At 43.9% G+C, this 25960-nt stretch overlaps 1 protein-coding gene across 3 annotated transcripts in view; it reads left to right on the forward strand.

Moving 5' to 3' along the window:
- The window catches only part of UBE3C (ubiquitin protein ligase E3C), a 418441-nt gene that overhangs the window by 387605 nt on the left and 4876 nt on the right, over positions 1 to 25960 (forward strand). For all 3 annotated transcript variants that reach the window (XM_063921903.1, XM_063921902.1, XM_063921904.1), the window contains exons 21-23: positions 16244 to 16432; positions 17011 to 17077; positions 17584 to 17714. In XM_063921903.1, the coding sequence (XP_063777973.1) occupies positions 16244 to 16432; positions 17011 to 17077; positions 17584 to 17714 (387 nt within the window). The remainder of the gene's footprint in view (positions 1 to 16243; positions 16433 to 17010; positions 17078 to 17583; positions 17715 to 25960) is intronic.

Consider the following 25960-nt stretch of genomic DNA (forward strand, 5'->3'; position numbering starts at 1 on the left):
GCTATGTCCATTTCGGCCAGAAGAAGTTTATGGACGCGACAGTGGTCAGGCGATGCGGACTCAAAACGGCATATGGAAGTTTTGCCGTATAAAGGGGAGGAGTTATTTGGAGTCGGTCTATCGGATTTGGTGGCCACGGCTACAGCCGGGAAATCCACCTTTTTACCTCAAGTCACTCCCCAACAGAAAAAGACACCGACTTTTCAACCGCGGCCCTTTCGTTCCTTTAAAAACAAGAGAGCAAAGGGATATTCATATCTGCCACGAGGCAGAGGAAAGGGGAAGAGACAGCAACAGGCAGCTCCTTCCCAGGAACAGAAGCCCTCCCCCGCTTCTACAAAAGCCTCAGCATGACGCTGGGGCTTCTCAAGCGGACTCGGGGGCGGTGGGGGGTCGTCTCAAGAATTTCAGCGCGCAGTGGGCTCACTCGCAGGTAGATCCCTGGATCCTGCAGATAATATCTCAGGGGTACAGGTTAGAACTAGAGACGTCTCCACCTCGCCGTTTTCTGAAGTCTGCTTTACCAACGTCCCCCTCCGACAGGGTGACGGTCGTGGAAGCCATTCACAAGCTGTACTCTCAGCAGGTGATAGTCAAAGTACCCCTTTTACAACAGGGAAAGGGGTATTATTCCACTCTATTTGTGGTACCGAAGCCGGACGGCTCGGTAAGACCTATTCTAAATCTGAAATCCCTGAACCTGTACATAAAAAAGTTCAAGTTCAAGATGGAGTCACTCAGAGCGGTGATAGCGAACCTGGAAGAAGGGGACTTTATGGTATCCTTGGACATCAAGGATGCGTATCTCCACGTCCCAATTTACCCCTCACACCAGGGGTACCTCAGGTTCGTCGTACAAAACTGTCACTATCAGTTTCAGACGCTGCCGTTTGGATTGTCCACGGCACCTCGGGTCTTTACCAAAGTAATGGCCGAGATGATGATTCTTCTTCGAAGAAAAGGCGTGTTAATTATCCCATACTTGGACGATCTCCTGATAAGGGCAAGGTCAAGAGAACAGCTAGAGATGGGAGTAGCACTGTCTCAAGAAGTGCTAAAACAGCACGGGTGGATTTTGAATATTCCAAAATCCCAGTTAATTCCGACAACACGTCTGCTGTTCCTAGGGATGATTCTGGACACGGTTCAGAAAAAGGTATTTCTCCCGGAGGAAAAAGCCAAGGAGTTATCCGAACTTGTCAGGAACCTCCTAAAGCCAGGAAAGGTGTCTGTACATCAATGCACAAGAGTCCTGGGAAAAATGGTGGCTTCTTACGAAGCAATTCCATTCGGCAGATTCCACGCAAGAATTTTCCAGAGGGATCTGCTCGACAAATGGTCAGGGTCGCATCTTCAGATGCACCGGCGGATAACCCTGTCTCCAAGGACAAGGGTATCTCTTCTGTGGTGGTTGCAGAGCGCTCATCTATTGGAGGGCCGCAGATTCGGCATACAGGATTGGATCCTGGTGACCACGGACGCCAGCCTGAGAGGCTGGGGAGCAGTCACACAAGGAAGGAACTTCCAGGGCGTGTGGTCGAGCCTGGAGATGTCTCTTCACATAAACATTCTGGAACTAAGAGCAATCTACAATGCTCTAAGTCAGGCAGAACCTCTGCTTCTAGGAAAACCGGTGTTGATCCAGTCGGACAACATCACGGCAGTCGCCCATGTAAACAGACAGGGCGGTACAAGAAGCAGGAGTGCAATGGCAGAAGCTGCGAGGATTCTTCGCTGGGCGGAGAATCATGTGATGGCACTGTCAGCAGTGTTCATCCCGGGAGTGGACAACTGGGAAGCAGACTTCCTCAGCAGACACGACCTTCACCCGGGAGAGTGGGGACTTCATCCAGAAGTTTTCCACATGCTTGTAACCCGTTGGGAAAGACCAATGGTGGACATGATGGCGTCTCGCCTCAACAAAAAACTGGACAGGTATTGCGCCAGGTCAAGAGACCCGCAGGCAATAGCTGTGGACGCGCTGGTAACGCCTTGGGTGTACCAGTCGGTGTATGTGTTTCCTCCTCTGCCTCTCATACCAAAGGTATTGAGAATTATAAGGAAAAGAGGAGTAAGAACGATACTAGTGGCTCCGGATTGGCCAAGAAGGACTTGGTACCCGGAACTTCAAGAGATGATCACGGACGATCCGTGGCCTCTACCTCTGAGAAGGGACCTGCTTCAGCAAGGTCCCTGTCTGTTTCAAGACTTACCGCGGCTGCGTTTGACGGCATGGCGGTTGAACGCCGGATCCTAAAGGGAAAAGGCATTCCGGAAGAAGTCATTCCTACTTTGATTAAAGCAAGGAAGGAAGTAACCGCGAAACATTATCACCGCATTTGGCGAAAATATGTTGCGTGGTGCGAGGATCGGAGTGCTCCGACGGAGGAATTTCAACTGGGTCGATTCCTGCATTTCCTGCAATCAGGATTGTCTATGGGTCTCAAGTTGGGATCTATTAAGGTTCAAATTTCGGCCCTGTCAATATTCTTCCAAAAAGAATTGGCCTCAGTTCCTGAGGTCCAGACTTTTGTTAAGGGTGTACTGCGTATACAGCCCCCTGTAGTGCCTCCGGTGGCACCGTGGGATCTAAACGTAGTTTTAGATTTCCTCAAATCCCATTGGTTTGAACCACTAAAAAAGGTGGATTTGAAATATCTCACATGGAAAGTGTCCATGCTACTAGCCCTGGCTTCAGCCAGGAGAGTGTCAGAACTGGCGGCTTTATCTTACAAAAGCCCATATCTAATTTTCCATTCGGATAGGGCAGAACTGCGGACGCGTCCGCATTTTCTCCCTAAGGTGGTATCAGCGTTTCACCTGAACCAGCCTATTGTAGTGCCTGCGGCTACAAGCGACTTGGAGGACTCCAAGTTGTTGGACGTTGTTAGAGCTTTAAAAATATACATTTCAAGGACGGCTGGAGTCAGAAAATCTGACTCGCTGTTTATACTGTATGCACCCAACAAGCTGGGTGCTCCTGCTTCTAAGCAGTCGATTGCTCGTTGGATTTGTAGCACAATTCAACTTGCACATTCTGTGGCAGGCCTGCCACAGCCTAAATCTGTTAAGGCCCATTCCACAAGGAAGGTGGGCTCATCTTGGGCGGCTGCCCGAGGGGTCTCGGCATTACAACTCTGCCGAGCAGCTACGTGGTCGGGGGAGAACACGTTTGTAAAATTCTACAAATTTGATACCCTGGCAAAAGAGGACCTGGAGTTCTCTCATTCGGTGTTGCAGAGTCATCCGCACTCTCCCGCCCGTTTGGGAGCTTTGGTATAATCCCCATGGTCCTTTCAGGAACCCCAGCATCCACTAGGACGATAGAGAAAATAAGAATTTACTTACCGATAATTCTATTTCTCGGAGTCCGTAGTGGATGCTGGGCGCCCATCCCAAGTGCGGATTATCTGCAATAATTGTACATAGTTATTGTTGCCTTCATCGGGTTATTGTTGTAGGAAGCCATCTTTCAGAGGCTCCTCTGTTATCATACTGTTAACTGGGTTTTAGATCACAAGTTGTACGGTGTGATTGGTGTGGCTGGTATGAGTCTTACCCGGGATTCAAGATCCTTCCTTATTGTGTACGCTCGTCCGGGCACAGTACCTAACTGAGGCTTGGAGGAGGGTCATAGGGGGAGGAGCCAGTACACACCACATGGTTAAAAGCTTTACTTTTTGTGCCCTGTCTCCTGCGGAGCCGCTATTCCCCATGGTCCTTTCAGGAACCCCAGCATCCACTACGGACTCCGAGAAATAGAATTATCGGTAAGTAAATTCTTATTTTACCATTTATTTGAATAGAACCCTGCTATACAAACCGTATCAAAACTGGATATGTGGCTTCCATGTGTTGGCCACTGTTGAGTCTAGTTCTGTTATTATGGTTGTTGAAGCACTTATACTATTTTACGCTTTTGAGGTGGCAGTGAATATCACACCCCCTAGGACCTAAATTCATGCAGTTATTTTTCTCTAACGTCCTAGTGGATGCTGGGGACTCCGTAAGGACCATGGGGAATAGATGGGCTCCGCAGGAGTCATAGGCACTTTAAGAAAGAATTTAGATTCTGGTGTGCTCTGGCTCCTCCCTCTGTCCCTCCTCCAGACCTCAGTTTGAATCTGTGCCCGGGCGAGCTGGGTGCTGTTCAGTGAGCTCTCCTGAGCTTGCTGTAAGAAAGTATTTTGTTAGGTTTTTTATTTTCAGGTAGCTCTGCTGGCAACAGACTCCCTGCATCGTGGGACTGAGGGGAGAGAAGCAGCCCTACTCTCTGAAGCTAGGTCCTGCTTCTTAGGCTACTGGACACCATAAGCTCCAGAGGGATCGTACACAGGATCTCACCCTCGTCGTCCGATCCCAGAGCCGCGCCGCCGTCCCCCTCGCAGAGCCGGAAGACAGAAGCGGGGTGAGTATGAGAAGCAAGAAGACTTCGAAATCGGCGGCAGAAGACTCCGTTCTTCACATGAGGTAACGCACAGCACTGCAGCTGTGCGCTATTGCTCCAAACACACCTCACATACTCCGGTCACTGTAAGGGTGCAGGGGGGGCGCGCCCTGGGCAGCATATGGACCTCGTTTGGCAAAAATACACATATATACAGTTGGGCACTGTATATATGTATGAGCCCCCGCCAAGAAAATGTATATTTAAGCGGGACAGAAGCCCGCCGTCGAGGGGGCGGGGCTTCTTCCTCAGCACTCACCAGCGCCATGTTTTTTCTCCACAGCACCGCTGAGAGGAAGCTCCCCAGCCTCTCCCCTGCAGATACACGGTAGAAGAGGGTAAAAAGAGAGGGGGGGCACATAATTAGGTGCAAAAATCAATATAAACAGCAGCTACTGGGTTAACATTAAGTTACTGTGTTATTCCTGTGTTAATAGCGCTGGGGTGTGTGCTGGCATACTCTCTCTCTGTCTCTCCAAAGGGCCTTATGGGGGAATTGTCTTCAGATGAGCATTCCCTGAGTGTGTGGTGTCGGTACGTGTGTGTCGACATGTCTGAGGTAAAAGGCTCCCCTAAGGAGGAGATGGAGCAAATGTGTGTGTGAGGGGTGTCTCCGTCGACAACGCCGACACCTGTTTGGATATGTGTAATTAAGTGCTAAGGTGAATTTATTGCACAAAAGATTAGAGAACAGACAGGGAATCTACCCATGTCTGTCCCTATGTCGCAGAGACCTTCAGAGTCTCTCAATGCTCACTATCCAAAATAAATAGACACTGATATCGACACAGAGTCTGACTCCAGTGTCGACTACGATAATGCAAAGTTACAGCCAAAATGGCAGGAAATATATGATTATTGTAATAAAATTATTGTTATTCAATATATGATTATTGTAATAAAAGATGATTTGCATATCACTGATGACTCATCTGTCCCTGACACAAGGGTACACATGTTTAAGGGGAAGAAAGCTGAGGTAAATTTCCCTCCTCTCATGATGAAAAAGAGCGGGAATCTCCAGACAAGAGACTGCAGTTTCCCACAAAGAATTCTCAGGGAGTATCCTTTCCCTACTAGGGCCAGGATACGATGGGAATCTTCCCCTAGGGTGTCACGTTTGCCCAAAAGGTAGCCTTGACTTACAAGCTATCCTCAGGGATCCTGCAGATAGCGTGCACATTCTGGTACACTACTCAGACCGGCGATTGTGTCGGCATGGGTTTATAGCGCTGTAGCAGCGTGGACAGGTACCTTATCAGCAGAGATTGAGACCCTGGTATGTGTGTGTATATGTATATATATATATATATATATATATATATATATATATATAGATAGATAGATAGATATATTAAAGATGCTGTCTTAAGATATATATATCTAAAACATGCCCAAAGAGACATTAGTCTACTGGGTTCTAGAGTCAACGCTATGTCGATTTCTGCTTGACGTGTCCTGTAGAATATGCAATGGACAGGGGATGCCGACTTAAGAGGCATATGGAAGGCTGAGGATTGTGTGGAGAAGGGATCTCGGACCTGGTCTCCACAGCTATAGCTGGTAGTTCTGATCTTTTGCCTTATATTCCTGCACAGCCTAGGAAAGCACGACATTATCAAATGCAGCCTTTTGATCACAAAGAAACAAGAAAGTCCGAGGTGCGTCCTTTCTTGCCAGACGCAGGAGCAGAGGAAAGAAGCTGCACAACACAGCTAGTTCCCAGGAACAGAAGTCCTCCCCGGCCTCTACAAAATCCACCGCATGTCGCTGTGGCTCCACAGGCGGAGCTAGGCCCGGTGGGGGCACGTCTTCGTAATTTCAGCCACAAGTGGGTTCACTCCCTGTTGGATCCCTGGGCAATAGATATTGTGTCTCAGGGATACAAGCTGGACTTTGAGGAGATGCCCCCTCACCGACGGCCCTGCCGGCTTCCCCCCACGAGAGGGAAATAGTGTTAACTGCAATTCACAAATTGTATCTTCAACAGGTGGTGGTCAAGGTTCCCCTCCTTCAACAAGGAGGGGGTTATTATTCGACCATGTTGTAGTCCCGAAACCGGACGGTTCGGTCAGACCCATATTGAATTTAAAATCCCTGAACATATACCTGAAAAGGTTCAAGTTCAAGATGGAATCGCTAAGAGCGGTCATCGCAAGCCTGAAAGGGGGAGATTTTATGGTGTCTCTGGACATAAAGGATGCATACCTTCATGTCCCCATTTATCCACCTCATCAGGCGTACCTCAGATTTGCAGTACAGGATTGTCATTACCAATTTCAGACGTTGCCGTTTGGTCTCTCCACGGCCCCGAGAATCTTCACCAAGGTAATGGCGGAAATTATGGTGCTCCTGCGGAAGCAAGGTGTCACAATTATCCCGTACTTGGACGATCTCCTCATAAAAGCGAGATCAAGACAGCAGTTGCTGAACAGCGTATCACTTTCTCTGGAAGTGTAACGGCAACACGGCTGGATTCTAATATTCCAAAGTCGCAGTTGGTTCCTACGGCTCATATGCCTTTCCTAGGCATGATTCTAGGCACAGACCAGAAAAGGGTTTATCTCCCGATAGAGAGAGCTCAGGAGCTCATGACACTGGTCAGGAACCTATTAAAACCAAAACAGGTGTCAGTGCATCACTGCACTCGAGTCCTGGGAAGGATGGTGGCATCATACAAGGCCATTCCCTTCGGCAGGTTCCATGCGAGGACCTTTCAATGGGACTTACTGGACAAGTGGTCCGGATCACATCTTCAGATGCATCGGTTAATCACCCTATCCCCCAGGGCTAGGGTGTCTCTCCTGTGGTGGCTGCAGAGTGCTCACCTTCTGGAGGGCCGCAGATTCGGCATTCAGGACTGGGTCCTGGTGACCACGGATGCAAGCCTCCGAGGGTGGGGAGCAGTCACACAGGGAAGAAATTTCCAAGGTCTGTGGTCAAGTCAGGAGACTTGCCTTCACATCAACATCCTGGATCTAAGGGCCATATACAACGCCCTACGTCAAGCGGAGACCCTGCTTCGCGACCAACCGGTTCTGATTCAGTCAGAAGCCACCAGAATTCTTCGCTGGGCGGAGAATCACGTAAGCGCACTGTCAGCAGTGTTCATCCCGGGAGTGGACAACTGGGAAGCAGACTTCCTCAGCAGGCACGAACTCCACCCGGGAGAGTGGGGACTTCATCAAGAAGTCTTCACGCAGATTGCAAGTCGGTGGGAACTGCCACAGGTGGACATGATGGCATCCCGCCTCAACAAAAAGCTACAGAGGTATTGCGCCAGGTCATGAGACCCTCAGGCGATAGCTGTGGACGCACTGGTGACACCGTGGGTGTTTCAGTCGGTCTATGTTTTTTCTCCTCTTCCTCTCATACCCATAAGAAAAGGAGGAGTGAGAACAATACTCATTGTTCCGGATTGGCCAAGAAGGACTTGGTATCCAGATCTGCAAGAAATGCTCACAGAGGACCCGTGGCCTCTTCCTCTAATACAGGACTTGTTGCAACAAGGGCCCTGTCTGTTCCAAGACTTACCGCGGCTGCGTTTGACGGCATGGCGGTTGAACGCCGGATCCTAGCGGAAAAAGGCATTCCAGATGAGGTCATTCCTACGCTGATAAAGGCTAGGAAGGACGTGACAGCTCAACATTATCACCGTATATGGCGAAAATATGTTTCTTGGTGTGAGGCCAGGAATGCCCCTACGGAGGAATTCCAGCTGGGCCGTTTCCTTCACTTCCTACAGTCAGGAGTGACTTTGGGCCTAAAATTGGGTTCCATTAAGGTCCAGATTTCGGCCCTATCCATTTTCTTTCAAAAAGAGCTGGCTTCTCTACCTGAAGTTCAGACGTTTGTGAAGGGAGTGCTGCGTATTCATCCCCCTTTTGTGCCCCCGGTGGCACCTTGGGATCTTAACGTGGTGTTGAGTTTCCTGAAATCCCACTGGTTTGAACCACTCAAAACGGTGGAATTGAAATATCTCATGTGGAAGGTGGTCATGCTACTAGCATTGGCTTCCGCTAGGCATGTGTCAGAATTAGCGGCTTTGTCACATAAAAGCCCCTATCTGTTTTTCCATGCGGATAGAGCAGAATTGCAGACCCGTCCACAATTTCTGCAAAAAGTGGTTTCATCCTTTCATATAAACCAACCTATTGTGGTGCCTGTGGCTACTACTGACTTGGAGGATTCCGAGTTACTTGATGTGGTCAGGGCTTTGAAGGTTTATGTAGCCAGAACGGCTAGGGTCTTTGTTTATCCTGTATGCTTCCAACAAGCTTGGTGCTCCTGCTTCAAAGCAAACTATTACTCGCTGGATCTGTAATACGATTCAGCAGGCTCATTCTGCGGCTGGATTGCCTCTGCCAAAATCAGTTAAGGCCCATTCCACTAGGAAGGTGGGCTCTTCTTGGGCGGCTGCCCGAGGGATCTCGGCATTACAGCTGTGCCGAGCGGCTACTTGGTCAGGTTCAAACACTTTTGCAAATTTCTACAAGTTTGATACCCTGGCTGAGGAGGACCTTGTGTTTGCTCATTCGGTGCTGCAGAGTCATCCGCACTCTCCCGCCCGTTTGGGAGCTTTGGTATAATCCCCATGGTCCTTACGGAGTCCCCAGCATCCACTAGGACGTTAGAGAAAATAAGATTTTACTTACCGGTAAATCTATTTCTCGTAGTCCGTAGTGGATGCTGGGCGCCCGTCCCAAGTGCGGACTTCTTCTGCTATACTTGTATATAGTTATTGCTGCAATAAGGGCTATGTTATTGTTGCATCAGGGTTGAACTGATGCTCTGTTGTTGTTCATACTGTTGACTGGGTAAGTTTATCACAAGTTATACGGTGTGATTGGTGTGGCTGGTATGAGTCTTACCGTGGATTTCTAAAATCCTTTCCTTGTACTGTCAGCTCTTCCGGGCACATTTTCTCTAACTGAAGTCTGGAGGAGGGACATAGAGGGATAAGCCAGAGCACACCAGAATCTAAATTCTTTCTTAAAGTGCCCATGTCTCCTGCGGAGCCCGTCTATTCCCCATGGTCCTTACGGAGTCCCCAGCATCCACTACGCACTATGAGAAATAGATTTACCGGTAAGTAAAATCTTATTTTAGCTATTATAAATTAGTTAACATTGGTAAAAATATATCCCAATAAAAGTCTAATTAAAACAAGGTTTTCTTCAAATTATATAGTAATAGGACAGAAAGGTTTATTATCGTAGAAAGGGAAAAGTAGGGGTGTTCCTTCATAACATGTAAAATCTCAGATTCCCTCCTAATACATTGCACTAAACAGAGGCCAATAATAGCACTGGATAACCAGCCCCTTTACCACAAGAAGCGAACATTACACGTATATGAAATATACATCCACACACATGTCGTTCGTAAAGAGCCGGGTACCAGAACAGTGGAGATTCATACACTCCAACTGTTTTTTGTGTGACAGTATTGTGAATGGAGTGTGGAGTGCCCAGGCAGGGTTGGGAATGGCAGATTGGACTGGCATTGTCTGTAGATGGACATTCTTTTTATTTATTTTTTGTTGACCATGATTTGTAAATCATCTTATCAATTAGGGAAATGATTATTAAGGAATTAATTAAGGCGGTGAATCGCTTTTAATATACAGGCCCAATCCAGTTCTGTCATATTGCCTATTCTATATGTCTTCCACTGTGGATTACAGAAATGGCAGCAAAGGCAGAAAGTACAGTATCTTTAAAGATATGAAGAGCAAATTAAATACAGTGCATCCGGAAAGTATTCACAGCGCTTCACTTTTTCCACATTGTTACAGCCTTATTCTAAATTGGAATACATTCATTTTTTCCCTCAAACTTCTACACACAATACCCCATAATGACAACATGAAAAAAGTTTTTGGGTGATTTTTGCAAATTTGTAAAAAATAAAAAATCACATGTATATAATTATTCACAGTCTTTGCCATGAAGCTCAAAATTGAGTTGAGGTGCATCCTGTTTCCATTGATCATCCTTGGGATTTTCCTACAGCTTAATTGGAGTCCACCTGTGGTAAATTAAGTGGATTGGATATGATTTGGAAAGGCACACACCTGTCTATAGAAGGTCCCACACTTGACAGTGCATGTCTGAGCACAAACCAAGCATGAAGTCAAAAGGAATTGTCTGTAGACCTCCGAGACAGGATTGTCTCGAGGCACAAATCTGACGAAGGGTACAAAAAAATATGTTACTTTGAAGGTCCCAATGAGCACAGTGGCCTCCATCATCCGTAATCCGTAATTGGAAGAACCCGATGGTCACTCTGTCAGAGCTACAGCATTCCTCTGTGGAGAGAGGAGAACCTTTCAGGACAACCATCTCTGCAGCAATCCACCAATCAGTCCTGTATGGAAGAGTGGCCAGACGGAAGCCACTCCTTAGTAAAAAGCACATGGCAGCCCGCCTGGAGTTTGCCAAAATGCACCTGATGGACCATGAGATACAAAATTCTCTGGTCTGATGAGACAAAGATTGAACTCTGGCATGAATGCCAAATGTCATGTTTGGAGGAAACCAGGCACCACTCATTACCAGGCCAATGCCATCCCTACAGTAAAGCATGGTGGTGGCAGCATCATGCTGTGGGAATGTTTTTCAGCGGCAGGAACTGGTAGACTAGTCAGGATAGATGGAAAGATGAATGCAGCAATGTACGGAGACATCCCTGGATAAAAACCTGCTCCAGAGCGCTCTTGACCTCAGACTGGGGCGACAGTTCAGTGCTCAGCAGGACAATGACCCTAAGCACACAGCCAAGATATCAAAGGAGTGGCTTCAGGACAACTCTGTGAATGTCCTTGAGTGGCCCAGCCAGAGCCCAGACTTAAATCCGATTGAACATCTCTGGAGAGATCTGAAGATGGCTGTGCACAGACACTTACCATCCAACCTGATGTAGCTTGAGAGGTGATGCAAAGAGGAATTAGCGAAACTGCCCAAAGATAGGTGTGCCAAGCTTGAGGCATCATATTCAAAAAGACTGGAGACTGTAATTGCTGCCAAAAGTGCATCAACAAAGTATTGTTCAAAGGCTGTGAATACTTATGTACATGTGATTTCTTAGTTTTTTTATTTTTAATAAATTTGCAAAAATCTCAAAACTTTTTTCACGTTGTCATTATGGGGTATTCTGTGTAGAATTTTGAGGGGAAAAATTAATTTATTCCAGTTTGGAATAAGGCTGTAACATAACAAAATATGGAAAAAGTGAAGCGCTGTGAATACTTAACCGGATGCATTGTAAGCAAGTGCAAGCCATGGTTAAGCTAAAACCTTAGTATTTATGTAAAGGTTTGGGCTCATTTAAAAGTTGTTCAATTTAGATCAGTCCCTCATTTTGACCTATCTACTCATCTATGCAGGTTGAGTATCTCATATCCAAAATGCTTGGGACTAAAAGTTTTTCGGATATCACATTTTTCCGTATTTTGGAATAACTGAATACCATAATGAGATATCATGGCGATGGACCCAAGTCTAAGCACATAATGCATTTATGTTTCATATACACCTTATACACACAGCCTGAAGGTAATTTTAGCCAATATTTTTAAAAAACTTTGTGCATTAAGCAAAGTGTGTGTACATTCACACAATTCATTTATGTTTCATATACATCTTATACACTCATCCTGAAGGTAATTTAATACAGTATTTGCAATAATTTTTTGTATTAAATAAAGTTTGTATACATTGAGCCATCAGAAAACAAAGGTTTCACTATCTCAGTCTCACTCAAAAAATTCTATATTTTGGAATATTTGGATATGGGATACTCAACCTGTATATATAAATGTGAAAGCCCTCACTCATTCAGTCACTCATCACTAATTCTCTTACACCCCGATATGTTAGGAAGCTGAAATCTAACATAGGTAGTCTTCAGGTGGGAGATAAGAAAACTACGTAATTAGAATTGTACTAAACCTCCCATAAGGGGATGAAAAGGGGAGTTGACATGATGTCTTTACTGATGCGTGGCTTGCGTTGCGTAAACGATAACACCCAAATGGACAATCTGATCAAAATTTAGATTGCACCTACAGTGTGTAGAATTTGATAAACTACAAAAATGGTCCTGAATTTTTACCGTATCTGCTACAGGTGCTCCTTGGGTAATGCCATAAACCATGGATTAATAATTATTTACATTTAAGACGTCTCAGATTTACAGCTCCATAGATTTACCAAACTACCATGCGAAGAATGGGTAGAACAGCTAGTATAGCATATAGGAAAGTGTTCCTTCTGGGAGTTCCTCTCCATCCTATTTTCTAAACCTGGGAGCCAAAAGAAAATGCTGGTGAACACTCCAAGCACTAAGCTCTACATTCTATAACACCTAGACATTCCCGATACCTACACGAGGGTCCTGTTTGCCGATTTCAGCTCGGCCTTCAATGCAATCGTCCCCAGCATCCTCCACCCCGAATTACTTCGGCTAGGGGTACCTGAAGCTTACCTGTTCCTGGATAGTAGACTTCCTGACAGATCGGACACAGGTGGTGAAAGCGGGGAATTCACCTCTCAAGCGCGGTCCATTAGTACAGGGGCCCCTCAGGGCTGTGTTTACTCACCCCTGCTCTTCTCCCTGTACACAAATGACTGCACCTTAGAGGCGCAATCAGTAAAGATCATCAAACTCGCCGACAACACCACCGTCGTCTGCCTCATCAAGGATGGTGACGAATCGGCCTATAGACGGGAAGTAGACCGGTTGGCCCGGTGATGCAGCCACAACAACCTTGAGCTCAAAACTATCGAGATGAAAGTGGACTTCAGGAAGAAGTCAGCTAGTGCACCTCTGCTAACAATTGCTGACAGTGTGGTATCGCTGGTGGACTCCTTCATGTTCCCGGGGACCACAATCTCCCGGGTCCTTAAATGTGGGGCCAATGCTGACGCCACTATCGGGAAAGTGCAGCAGAGGTTGTTCTTCCTCAGGCAACTAAGGAAGTTCAACATCCCACAGAAGCTTCTGCTCCTCTTCTACTCCACAATTGTGGAGTCGGTACTGTGCTCCTCGAATACTGGTATGGTACGGCTCCGCCAGCGTGAGGGACTGATGCAGGCTCCAGAACTACAGAGAAGATCATCGGGGCCGACCTTCACTCAGTCCAGGGCCTGTACCGGTCCAGAGCTAAAAAGCGGGCAACGAAGATAGTAAAGGACCAGCTTCACCCCGGCCACAGCATGTTGGGTCCACCAGAAGCCTCAAAAGTTTCTTTCCCTAAGCGGTCCGCCTGCTTAACTCCTGAACATTGACTGACTAGACGTACATGTAACTCACTTGTGTCCCTACGGTATACCTATCTGTATGACTTTACTCCCCACCTGCTTATCTGTTACCTACTTCGCTGTTGTATAGCAAACTGAAAACAAATTCCTAGTATACACAAGTATACCTGGTCAATAAAGCTGATTCTGGTTCTGAAGAACACTGATAATCAGAACAATTATAATAAACTTTTAGAATTTAGCATGGAGTACAATTGAGGTTTTTAACACAATTTGTGGCCAAGAATATGGGCACATCTACCACGTCACGGTGACCTCATCAGGTGGGTACCCAACATCCCTAATACGGACATATGAATTTGTTTATAAAACGATCCAGGTCTAATCTATCATAGAGCCCATTCCAGTATGTAGACTGCAAATGACTGTTGGGTGGGGTGCTAGTCCAAGTACAAGTGGAGATCTGAATCATTCTAGTCCTCCTCAATAGCTCTGTGTGGAGATTCCCTATGCACCACTGAGAGGGAATCCTCCCTTGCTTAGAGCCTCACAGGATTCATCAAATGAAAGGAGGTAGAGGGGTGATGCCCAATTTCTACGGAGATGGAGATGCAAATGAAAATTAAGGGGTGTTGTCCATCTTTTATTTGTTATCCCATCAAAATCTGTCAAAGAATGAATAGCTATGTTCATGGCCGGACTGGCACATGCCAGAAGGGCAGGTGGGCCGTATTGGTCACTCAGAGAGCCAGGAAGGCCAGGCGCAGCGCAGCCTCCGGCTCCATGGTCTCCATGGAAATGGGAGCGTGCCACGAGTCCACGCCCCCGGGCCTGCGGCGCCCCCCAGCAACAGTTGCCATGGTAACGGGGGCGTGCCGCGAGTCCACGCCCCCATACATCGTGCGGCGCGTCACACCCCTTCCCCGTGACGCATGTTCACAGATGCCAGGACCGAATCGAGGCCCCATTCCGTCGCTGGCTATGTTACAGTTAAATATCACGAAATAGTGATGTGCAAGTACAGAGTGATGTGACTCTGCTTTGCAGTACCTGCACATCATGATGCTGGTTTCGAATTGGGACCAAAGCAGACTATAATAGCCACTTTAGACATTGGTAAAACCATGATGGTTGCAGATTTAAAATGAGATATTTAAATTTAGAAGGTGTGTGTCCAAGCTGCAATCCAGTGCTCTGTATGTCACTATATTGCTTTATTCTCCCCAAGAAAGTTTCTATTAACTTTTTTGTTGTGGGTTTTTTGTGATTTTTTTTCAAAATATGTAGCACGTTGCAGATGTGTGATTGCAGTCTTTATGCTAGGAACTGTGTTAATTATATTAGGGTTTAACAAGATCAGCAAAAGCAAACAGGTTGCCTGTTTACTGCTACTCACCTGTGTGCTATGCCTTTTGCCAAAATGTGTACATATGTATTAGGTAATCATATACCTTTAACTGTATTAAAGATTACATTTTTTATGCTACGGTTTATTCTTAGTTTTCTAAATATATAGTCAGAATGTTTAGTAATTTATTGTATGGAGAGAGGACACCACAAAACAGGGCTCTTTCTCTGTAACTCTTGTCCTGTAAAATGTGATATTGGTGAAATATTGGACCCCCAAAGGTCAAGCATTCTTCAGCTACAATTTAATAATGTTATTAATTGAGTGTGAAGCAGCACACATGTACTGTGCTTTCTACCCTCTTAATATAGCTGCAAGTGTGCCATCTAGTGTTAGAAAATAAACCTGCTGCTCTGATTAGAAAGCAGTGAGCAGCCATGGAAGCAGAACAGTTTATACGCCTTCTTTTGTGTAAAATTGAAACAGGCAGTATACAGCACAGTGTAGACAGCACCTGATGCGGGATGCAGTCAATTTACCTCCAAAATCCAGACGGTTGAAATCCCGACATGGACAAAATACCAACATTTAAAATACCGACAAGGTCAAAATACCGACATGTAAACTGCCGACAGGTCTAAATGCCGACATGAGTTTTTCATGATTTTTCTCATTGAAACCGACTTGTTCATACTTTACCATCCCAGTGGACCTGGAGGGAGAATTTAAAGGAAGAATATAATAGTGTGGCGAGCGCAGCGAGGCACCGTGCCCGAAGCATGGCGAGCCATGCGAGGGGACGTGGTACACTCACATTGTGTCCATGTCGACCTATGTCGACATACACACACACACACACAAAAACACCGAAAAACGCTTGTTGGTATTTTGACCTGTCGGCATTTTACATGTCGGTATTTTGACCTTGTCGGTATTTTAAATGTCGGTATTTTGTCCATGTTGGGATTTTGACCTTGACGGGATTTTGACCGTCGGTCAATTGCTGTCGGGATTTCGACCGTCGGGATTTTGATTGGAGGTATTTCATACTGATCCCCCTGATGCATTTGAAGGAAAGAATGGGTGTCTCATCTGAACTCAAATTCTGTGACATATTTCTATACAGTATCTCTGGAGATACTGCTGCGATGTACAGTGCTTACTTACTGTGTTCTTGCTGATCAGGTGGTGGAGCTGAAGCTGGGAGGAAAAGATATCCCTGTAACAAGTTCCAACAGAATCGCTTACATCCATCTTGTGGCTGACTACCGCCTGAACAAGCAGATCCGCCAGCATTGCCTGGCATTCAGGCAAGGTCTTGCCAATGTGGTCAATTTGGAATGTCTGAGGATGTTTGATCAGCAGGAAATTCAGGTATGTTCTCTGTGAATTCTGTACGTGTTCTGTGTCCACATGGTGCGCTGCCAATGTGAATGAATGTCTAACAAAGCACATCACTGGTAGTTATTGCCAGCCTGTATTAAGACTTCCAGCTATGAGCATTGTCATTTGAAATGAATGTGTGCGTTGTATCATCATTATTTCTATTTGATCTTACCCATATAAATAACTCTGCCCCCTCTCATGTAAAATTGGCCCTCATTGCTATATACCTGTACATATAAAGAATTGTAAATGCAGTTCCATACGGTGCCGGCAGACATGGCCACTGTAAAGCCTAAAGGTACCTAAAACTTTCCTGCTTAGTAGTTTATAAAAGGTTACAAGACCTACTAAATGTCTTTCAGTTAATTGTGCTGTAATCCTATTTTATGCCCACCCCTTGTGACCAGAATGTTGTTTGGTTCTTGGTGCCAGGCCACTATCTGTTGTAGTCTGATGCGCATCACTGGTGTGTATGAGGAAAGTCTTCTCTGACTTTACATCAGTGTATTTTTTATTTTTTTTGTAATGTCTTTCACATCTACTGTTTTATATTTATCTATTTCCAGGTTTTGATTTCTGGGGCACAGGTTCCAATCTGTCTGGATGACCTAAAGTCCTTCACAAACTATTCAGGCATGTATTCCTACCATGTACCTGGCAGCTGCGGCACACTGTTGTAAGAGTAGATGCTTACTTGAGCAAATAAGACTGCTAAGAAGTGATCTAATTGCATTGTTCTTATGTGAAAGTTCATTGTTTAGGTTCCAGGACAGATACTCTTATTATTTTACTCCTGAACTCCCTCATTATGATTGCCGGTACCACCATCGTTATCTCATATTTGATTTCCTGTTTGAGTTCATGCAGTTATATTTGAGCCACATAATACACACTAAGACATGTTACAAATTGTAGTAGCTGGGATGTATTTAACCCGTAGTAACGTGTGCAGGAACCTGTGAGCGCAGGGTTTTTAAGGGTTTTCCATTGTGCGGCATCAATAAAGTAAAACAAGGACGCACCATATTTTACATTTGGAATTTGTTTTGTATCTGCGTTATTGAGATGCATCTTCCATGGACCTCTACATTCATGGGGTACACTGAAACCTTGGTACTAATGTTGGCTGTTTATTTTAGGAGGATACACCGCAGATCATGCAGTGATTAAAATCTTCTGGAGAGTTGTTGAAAATTTTACAGATGAAGAAAAGAGAAAACTACTGAAATTTGTGACCAGCTGTTCCCGGCCACCATTACTAGGTTTTAAAGTAAGAGTTGTTACTTTCACTGTCTAGTAAAGGGTCATTTGTTTTATTAAAGCAGCATCCCTATCTTATATACCGCCCTAGGTAAAGCAAATAAGTGTAGATCCCCCTTTCATTACCTGAATACTGGAGATGGCCCACCCTGTGGCTCCTAGTGCTGGAGGACTCCGTCCATCCATAGTGCTTCAGGAGAACATTATTGGAGAGCTATGAATGTCTTTTACAGTAATGTGTCTGTACAGACACAGAGCATAATTCAGGGTGAGCCATCTGTAAGGTAACCGGTGGATCTCAGTGGAGGAAGTGTTTCATTAAAGAGGAGGTATTAGCTCTTTTAATAAGGTTTTTTAATGTAATCCTCCTGGACAGTTATTTGCAAGAAGGTCAATCATAAAACTATATATAAAACCTTATGTATCTTTGGTGTACTTATTGTGGTGAATAAGGGGTTTTGAAACATTTTCATTTAGGGAACACCGTATCAAGTTACTGGAATCGTCACTTAGTTTTTGTTAACAAATTCTCTTGTCATTGTGATGTAGTTGCACAGTGGAGAAGGTCTTTGGGCAGATTCAATCAGTAGATAGGTTGGGGCTTGTAAGTTAGCACTTTGTAGGCCAAGGTTGGACGGGCATTTTTTCTTTTATTGTGGGGGTATTCAATTACATACTATTCAATTAGCCCGTTTTTTGTGCCCCAAAAAACATCTATTTTCAGGGGAAGACACACCCACTATTGAATTTAATTGGGCGCGAAATTTAGCGAGGTAAAAAACCTTGGGTACCTCGCACCCAATTTTGGATTACTGTGGGTATGCGCACTACCAATACCTGCAGCACCCAATTAAAAAAATGGTTGCAGGGTTTTCAGTGCAGAAAACCCTTTCGCTGCTGGGTTCACGAAAATGGGCTATTTATCAGGGATTCATTTTTGGGAGTCTGCTGAGGTCCCAAATAAAAATCCCCGATAATAGCTGTCGGCGGCCACACTTCGGGACTAATTGTATAACCCCTGGGAATCATTAGCCCATGGTATAGTATCATTCATATAAAACGTTTCTAAATCCCAACTTTTTTTGTTTATAATGCAAAGGTTCTTGGTAGTTACTGACAATAAGGCATCAATTCTTGCTGTAGAATTATTTACATTATGTGTTCTTACTCAGCCTGGTGACAAAAATTCAGGTGATTTGCTCATTGATTAAATCTTTCCTGTCATAGAAACTGGTGTGGTACAGAAGGTCGACTGTGTCTAGGTCGACCAGTAATGGTCAACAGGGTTTCTAGATCGACTGGGTTTTTAGGTCGACTTGTTCTAAGTTGACAGGTCAAAAGGTCGACATGAGGTGTTTTAAAAAATAAAATAAAAATTGGTGTCGTTTTCTCCGCACAGTGACCTTGAATCCCAATTAGTGCACCGTGTCCCATCACATGGCTCACTTCACTCACCTTGCTTCGGTCTAGGTGCCTCTCTGCTCTCGGCACAGGTTACTATTCCCAACCATAGTCCACATGGATCATTAAGTAAGAAAAAGTTCAAAGAAAAAATTGTGAAAAACTCATGTCGACCTTTGACCTGTCTACCGACACCCTGTCGACTTAGTTACTGTCGACCAATAGTGGTTGACCTAGACACTGTCGACCTAAGTGTGGTCGACCTAGAGACCGGATACCCATAGAAACAGAATTTGCCAGCACATAAGAACCTCTTGATCCATCTAGTCTGCCTTTTTTCTATCTATCTATCTATCTATCTATCTATCTATCTATCTATCTATCTATCTATCTATCTATCCTTTTAGCAACTTCAACCCATTTTGTTCCTTAGGTCTCTGTAAGGATATTCTTATGCCTTCCTCAAGTGTGTTTAAATTGCTCCACTGTCTAATCCTCAACCTCCTCTGATGGGAGGCGATTCCACTTTACCACTACCTTTCTGTGAAGTAATTTTTCCAAAATTTTCCTCCAAACCTACCTCCCTCCAGTGTCAGTGCTTGTCCTTGTGTCTTTGTACAGTACTTCTCTTCCTTTCTAGAATGTCTCCCTCCTCTACCTTGTTAAAACCCTTAATATATTTGAAAGTTTCTGTCATGTCCCCCCTTTTCCCTTTTCTGCTCCAATCTATACATATTCAGATCTTTTAGTGTTTCCTGGTAAGTTTTATAATGTAGGCCATGCACCATTTTAGTTGCCTTCTTTGTACAGTCTCGAGCCTAATATATTAATTTATTCTTCTGGCGATATGGCCTACAGAACTGAACACGGTGTTCCAGATGAGGCCGTACCAATGAACTATACAGTCGCATTATTACTTCTTTTTTTACTGCTACTGATTCCTCTCCCTGTGCAACCAAGCATCTGACTAGCCATCCTCATTGCTTTGTTTCTTTGCTTACCTGCATTCAAGTCATCTGAAATGGTGACTCCTAAATCCCTTTCCTCCTTAGTAGTAGTTTCCATTATAGTTTATAGTTATATTTTTCGTTGATACATCTACAAGTTCTATTTCAACCATGAACAGATGTGTGTACTTTCACAGAATGTTTATAGATGTTCTTATCTCAAATACTACTAATCATGGCACAAGGGGTCCCATTAGTTCATGACCTTTTACATTAAAAGGCAATTTGAGGTTTAGCTGAATTTACCATCAGGGAGAGGCATAAATCCAGATAAATGAATGTGAATAGGCTAGAAGAAACACACACTAAATCTATAGGAATCATTGAAAATGAACATAAAAGCAGTCACTAGCTAGTGATTAGTAAATAATTAGATTGTTTCCTTTCAATAAGGGGTGTGGAAGAGACCATGCATTTATGTGCTGGATAAAAAGCAGAGTGAGAATGTTTGCTTTGGCTTAATCACTTAATGTTCTATTTGTATAAATAGTTAAAAATGAGTTCTGACTAATGTCAAAAAGTTATCAATGAATAACCTCACACCCCTCCCTATAATAATAGCCAGGCCAAACATAGCCCACAATACAGTATGCCACAGGAGTGTAAAGACTTACCACCATTTATCTTCAGCCTATGAATGTGTGCTAAAGCTTACACAAGGAGCATTTCATGCACAATGGCGGCATGTTACAATAGTCATTATTTTCCAATATTCATTCTAGGAGTGGTCTTTCTTTCACAGCGGAAATCTGTCTTTGGATCATGGTTAAACAGTGAGATTTGTTCATCATGATTGGCCAAAAATAGCATTAAGGCATTATTACATACACTTCATTTACTTCTGCTAATGTTACTCTCATGTCCACATAGAACGCCAGTGCCTCTAAAACATGGTAGAAAGAAGTTTCTTACTTGGTAGAGAAAGCTTACACTGTATTTCTGTTTTCACTGTACCCTTAAGCTGTAAACGAATCCACTGGTGAACTTTTGTCTCCCCTGGTTGTAATGTGCTTCATTATGCAGCTTTTACTTTGGCCACCTTTCCTTTTAACGGTCTATAATGTTTGCTGAGTGTGTCCATTCCCATTTTTGACCCAGACTTAAGAGAGTTGTACACTAACAATATTTTCATAAATGTCCTTATGGCTGGACAAGCTTCTATGTTGTGTCTGATTGCCACCATGGTGAATATTCAATTAGTCGTGATAAATTACTGTGCTTATTGATCCCTGGGGGTATTTTACTTGATGCCGATAGCCGGCATTATCAGGGATTTTGTTTCATCTTCCCGGGGACAGGAGAAACCAAATCCGCGATAATAAGTGCCATTTGTACAGGACCGTGAAAACACGTGGATCTAGGAACATATCCCGGATCCTGTGTTTTTTGCTCAAAAACGGGTACAGTTTTTTTTTTTTTTGGGGGGGGGGGGGAAATGGGCATTAATTGAATTGCCTGTAAAAAAAAAAACCTATGGGCAAAAAAATTGTGAAAAATACATGTGGATTTTTATGTTTGTTTTTAGTTAACGAAACCATTTACTGCTGCTAATTGAATCGCCCCCTCCTTCAAGTGAGCTGACGAATCAGTCAAACCACCCTTATGGTCTACAGTAAAATAGATAACGTAAAGGAGTAACAACATGAGCAGAAGATTAATCAGACAAGAGGGAAGGAACACTTTACCTAAAGAAAAGCTACAGCTAGGGACAAAATGTTTCTTAACACTAGTAAGAGTATACTAATTAGATTTTATTCAAACTATTATAATCCTTTAACCCTTTCATTGCTGAAATTATTTTGGCACTTTCTGGGATGGTCAAATTCCAACTTCAAGATCAGCAACTACTTACTGTATGTCATTGTTTCCAAACTCCTGTCAACAGGGTGCTGTTGCTGGAGGGCCTAGTAACCAATTAGAGGCTCTGGTAGCCACAGATTGAGGTGGGATATTAAAATGGCCTCTCAATGTACAGAGAGGTTATATCTTCACATATTATGCGTTGGCATAATGTTTAAACTGTTTGGTTTTGTTTCTATGTAATACGTTTTCAACCAAAACACATTAAACCTATGTTATATTCAGATCTAAAAAGGAAGAGCTGAGGGACTGCTGCTGTTCTTGGACCCAAGGTCCAGGTTATTATATCTGACAGGAAGCGGAGCCTAAGAACAGATTCTAGAACCCCAGTGGGATCCAGACCCACATGCAGCATAGATAACCCATTTGGTAATTTTGTAAATCAACTATTTTGTTTACCCTTGATAGGTTGATTTGTGCTGAATCATTGTACGAAATGTAAAATGATGAAGACCGTATTTAATACAAAAGAAAATACATTAAATGGCTCAATGTAGCGACTTGTTCTGACTTTAAGCTTTTATGCTGTCATTTTCTATCCAGACTACTACTGCTTAGAAAAAGCCTTCACTGTAATAAACATATCTGGTCTACAGGCCTTCTAGTCTCTTACTCAGGGAAAATGAATATTAAATATTACCCTAAAGAAGTTGGCGATAGTCTCCATTTAAGGCTTTATAATGTTGCATCCCTGACAATTTCCAGACATTATTTAATGTTTGTAGACTCTGGATATCAGAAGGTTACACCATTAACAAATTAAGAGCCCATTTGGAGCCAGATTAAATGTTACAAGATAGCATTTTCTAAAACTAATTAAAGCTTAATAAGAATAATAAATTGGGTTGCTGTAAAAAAAAAACATTTGTATTAGAGTGGGCAAGATAGCAAAGTACCAGTCAGGTCATAATAAATGGTTTCTCTCCACTGGTGAACTTTTGTCTCCCCTGGTTGTAATGTGCTTCATTATGCAGCTTTTACTTTGGCGAGCCCCTGGTTTTACGGTAGCACTTCATTCTGTTACATTACTAAACCTTTAAAGTGAAAAAAGCCAATAACCTATGTAGACATAGCCTTAAAATGCAGCAATTTGGCAATAAGTTGCATTTAAATACTTGCCTTCAAAATAGCCTGTCTTGTATGTTAATGAGCGTGTGGAGACCTGTCCTCTATGAGAGAGTTAGAGAGGGCAATGATTATACTAAGTAATGTTTAGTAATGGGGAGATTTGCTTTCCAGTAAGAGAAATCATTGTAAAATATAGAAGTACTGTACCGCTTGCAAATAGTTACCTTCCGTCAATGTATTAGCAGACCTTGAAAAGTGTGCTCTATTATTTACATCTTTTATGGTGGTTTATCTTATCCCAATCTGTCCCAGACCATTCAGAAGATCCTAAACTTAGTTGTGAATTACTATCTTCTCAAACGATTTAAAAGAAAATTATTTTCGGAATGACTCCACATTGAGTCTCTTTCAAGTAGAAGCATATTCATTTTGTTTATCATAGTTCAGGGAGTATCGGCGTGTGCCATCAGTGATTATTGGGCTGCTATTTCATGCCTTTATGGAGGGTTTGCTATAAGTGATTGAGAGTAGCCAATGGTGTTGTACAGAGTTTGTAGTTTTATATCATTATGTTTATTAATCCCATTGTTACAATAGGGATGATTTGTGTAATTAGTGCAAATGTTTCTATAGTAGTTACTGGCCACGATGCTGCTCATCTTCCAGGGACAGTCTCCAGTACCAAAATTCTTCAAACTACTCAGACACAGTGGTTCAGGACTATGCTTCCTCCCCAAAAGCAGCTCGCAGTCGGTCAAAACTCTCCTGCTGTCCAGACCACTCTTGTCGTTGTAGATGATCATGGCTCTCCAGCGGCCTCTGTTGAGCTCCATAACGAGTTTGTGATGAAAGTGAACATGCTGACATTATGCAGTGCTGCTTGTATATCGGTTCTGTGTCTTGACATTTTACAAGCACTATAGTTACAGATTACAGTTTACATCCAGACAATCAGATTGTCTACTCCACCTATGCACTGCACATCTGGAAACTTATTGCACACTCCTCGTATATCGCTCCTGCAGCCAACTCGCTCTTTATCACAACACTTTCCGATTTATTTATTTTTGTTCATGTCAAGTATATTCCCATTCTGTGCTCTTGTATGTTTAGAGAAACCGCTGCTCCAATCCAGAAACATTGGCGAGTCAGGGTCAGATACAGCAGGTAAAATGAGTATTGAACACATCAACATTTTTCTCAGTAAATATATCTGTAATTAAATGTTCACCAAATGTCAGCAACAACCATGCAATCCACACATGCAAAGATAATAATGTGAAATGACAAAGGGAAAAAGTATTGAACACACTTACTGAACTGTATTTAATACTTCGTACAAAAGCCTTTGTTGGTAATGACAGCTTCAAGACGCCTCCGGTATGGAAAAACTAGTGGCATGCATTGCTCAGGTGTGATTTGGGCCCATTCTTCTGCACAAACAGTCTTCAAACCTTGAAGGTTCCGTTGGCCTCTACTATGAACTGTGATCTTTAGTTCTTTCCATAGATTTTCAATTGGATTCAAGTCAAGTGATTAGCTGGGCCATTCTAGCAGCTCTATTTTCTTTCTCTGAAACCAGTTGAGAGTGTCCTTGGCTGTGTGTTTGGGATCATTGTCTTGCTGAAATCTCCACCCTCATTTCATCTTCAGCATCCTGCTAGATGGCAGCAGATTTTTATCAAGAATGTCTCTGTACATTTTTTCATTCATCCTTCCTTCAATCGAATGAAGTGTGCCACTATCGTATGCTGAAAAACAGCCCCACGTTATGATGTTCCCAACTCCAAACTTCATTGTTGGTATAATGTTTTTGGGGTGATGTGCAGTGCCATCTCTCCTCCAAACATGGTGTATATTATGGGATCCAAAGAGTTTAATTTTGGTCTCGTCTGAGCCAACTATGGGCTTCATTCAGACCCGATCGCATGCTGCATTTTTTCGCAGCTGTGCGATTGGTTCTGTCCTGCGCATGCATGAGACCCGCAATGCACAGGCACGACGCTGCCCAGCGACAGGGGTCGCTGGAGAGCGACTGCTTCTACGACGGAAGCGATCGCAGGGGCGATCGCAAGAAGATTGACAGGCAGAAGGGGTTCCTTGGCGTCAACTCACCGTTTTTCTGGGAGTGTCGGAAGAAACGCAGGCGTGTCCGGACGTTTCCTGGGTGGGTTCCTGACGTCAGCTTCTTCAGGGATCATCGCAGCGGGTAAGTCCTGGGCTGTGCAGAAACTGCACAAACTTATGTTTGTGCAGCTCACTGCACAGCCGAACGCAGACCTGCAAAGCGCTAACCCCCTCCCCTATAGCCGGCGATTACCTGGTCGCAGCAGTGCAAAAAATAGCCTGCGTGCGACCAGGTCTGAATTAGGCCCTATATTCTCCTAGTATTTCACAGGCTTGTCCAAATGTTGTGCAGCAAACTTTAAACGAGCTTCAACATGCTTTTTTTTTTCAACACTGGAGTCTTGCGTGGTGAGCATGCATACAGGCCATGGCAGTTCAGTCCATTACTTATTGTGTTCTTTGAAACAATTGTACCTGCTAATTCCAGGACTTTCTGAAGCTCTCCACAAGTGGTCATTGGCTCTTGGACAACTCTTCTGATAATTCTTTTCACTCCTCTGTCAGAAATCTTGCGAAGAGAACCTAGTCGTGGCCGGTTTATGGTGAAATTATGTTCTTTCCACTTATGGATTATGGCCCTAACAATGTTCACTGGAACATTCAGAAGTTTAGAAATCCTTCTGTAACCAATGCCTTCAGTATGTTTTGCAACAATAAGGTTGTGAAGGTGTTGAGAGAGCTCTTTGCTTTTACTCATCATGAGATGTGTGTTGTGTGACACCTTGGTAATGAGACACATTTTTATAGGCCGTCAGTTGGGACTGGACCACCTTATATTAATTTGCACTGACAA

Source organism: Pseudophryne corroboree, chromosome 5, assembly GCF_028390025.1.
Source record: "Pseudophryne corroboree isolate aPseCor3 chromosome 5, aPseCor3.hap2, whole genome shotgun sequence".
Taxonomy (NCBI): domain Eukaryota; kingdom Metazoa; phylum Chordata; class Amphibia; order Anura; family Myobatrachidae; genus Pseudophryne; species Pseudophryne corroboree.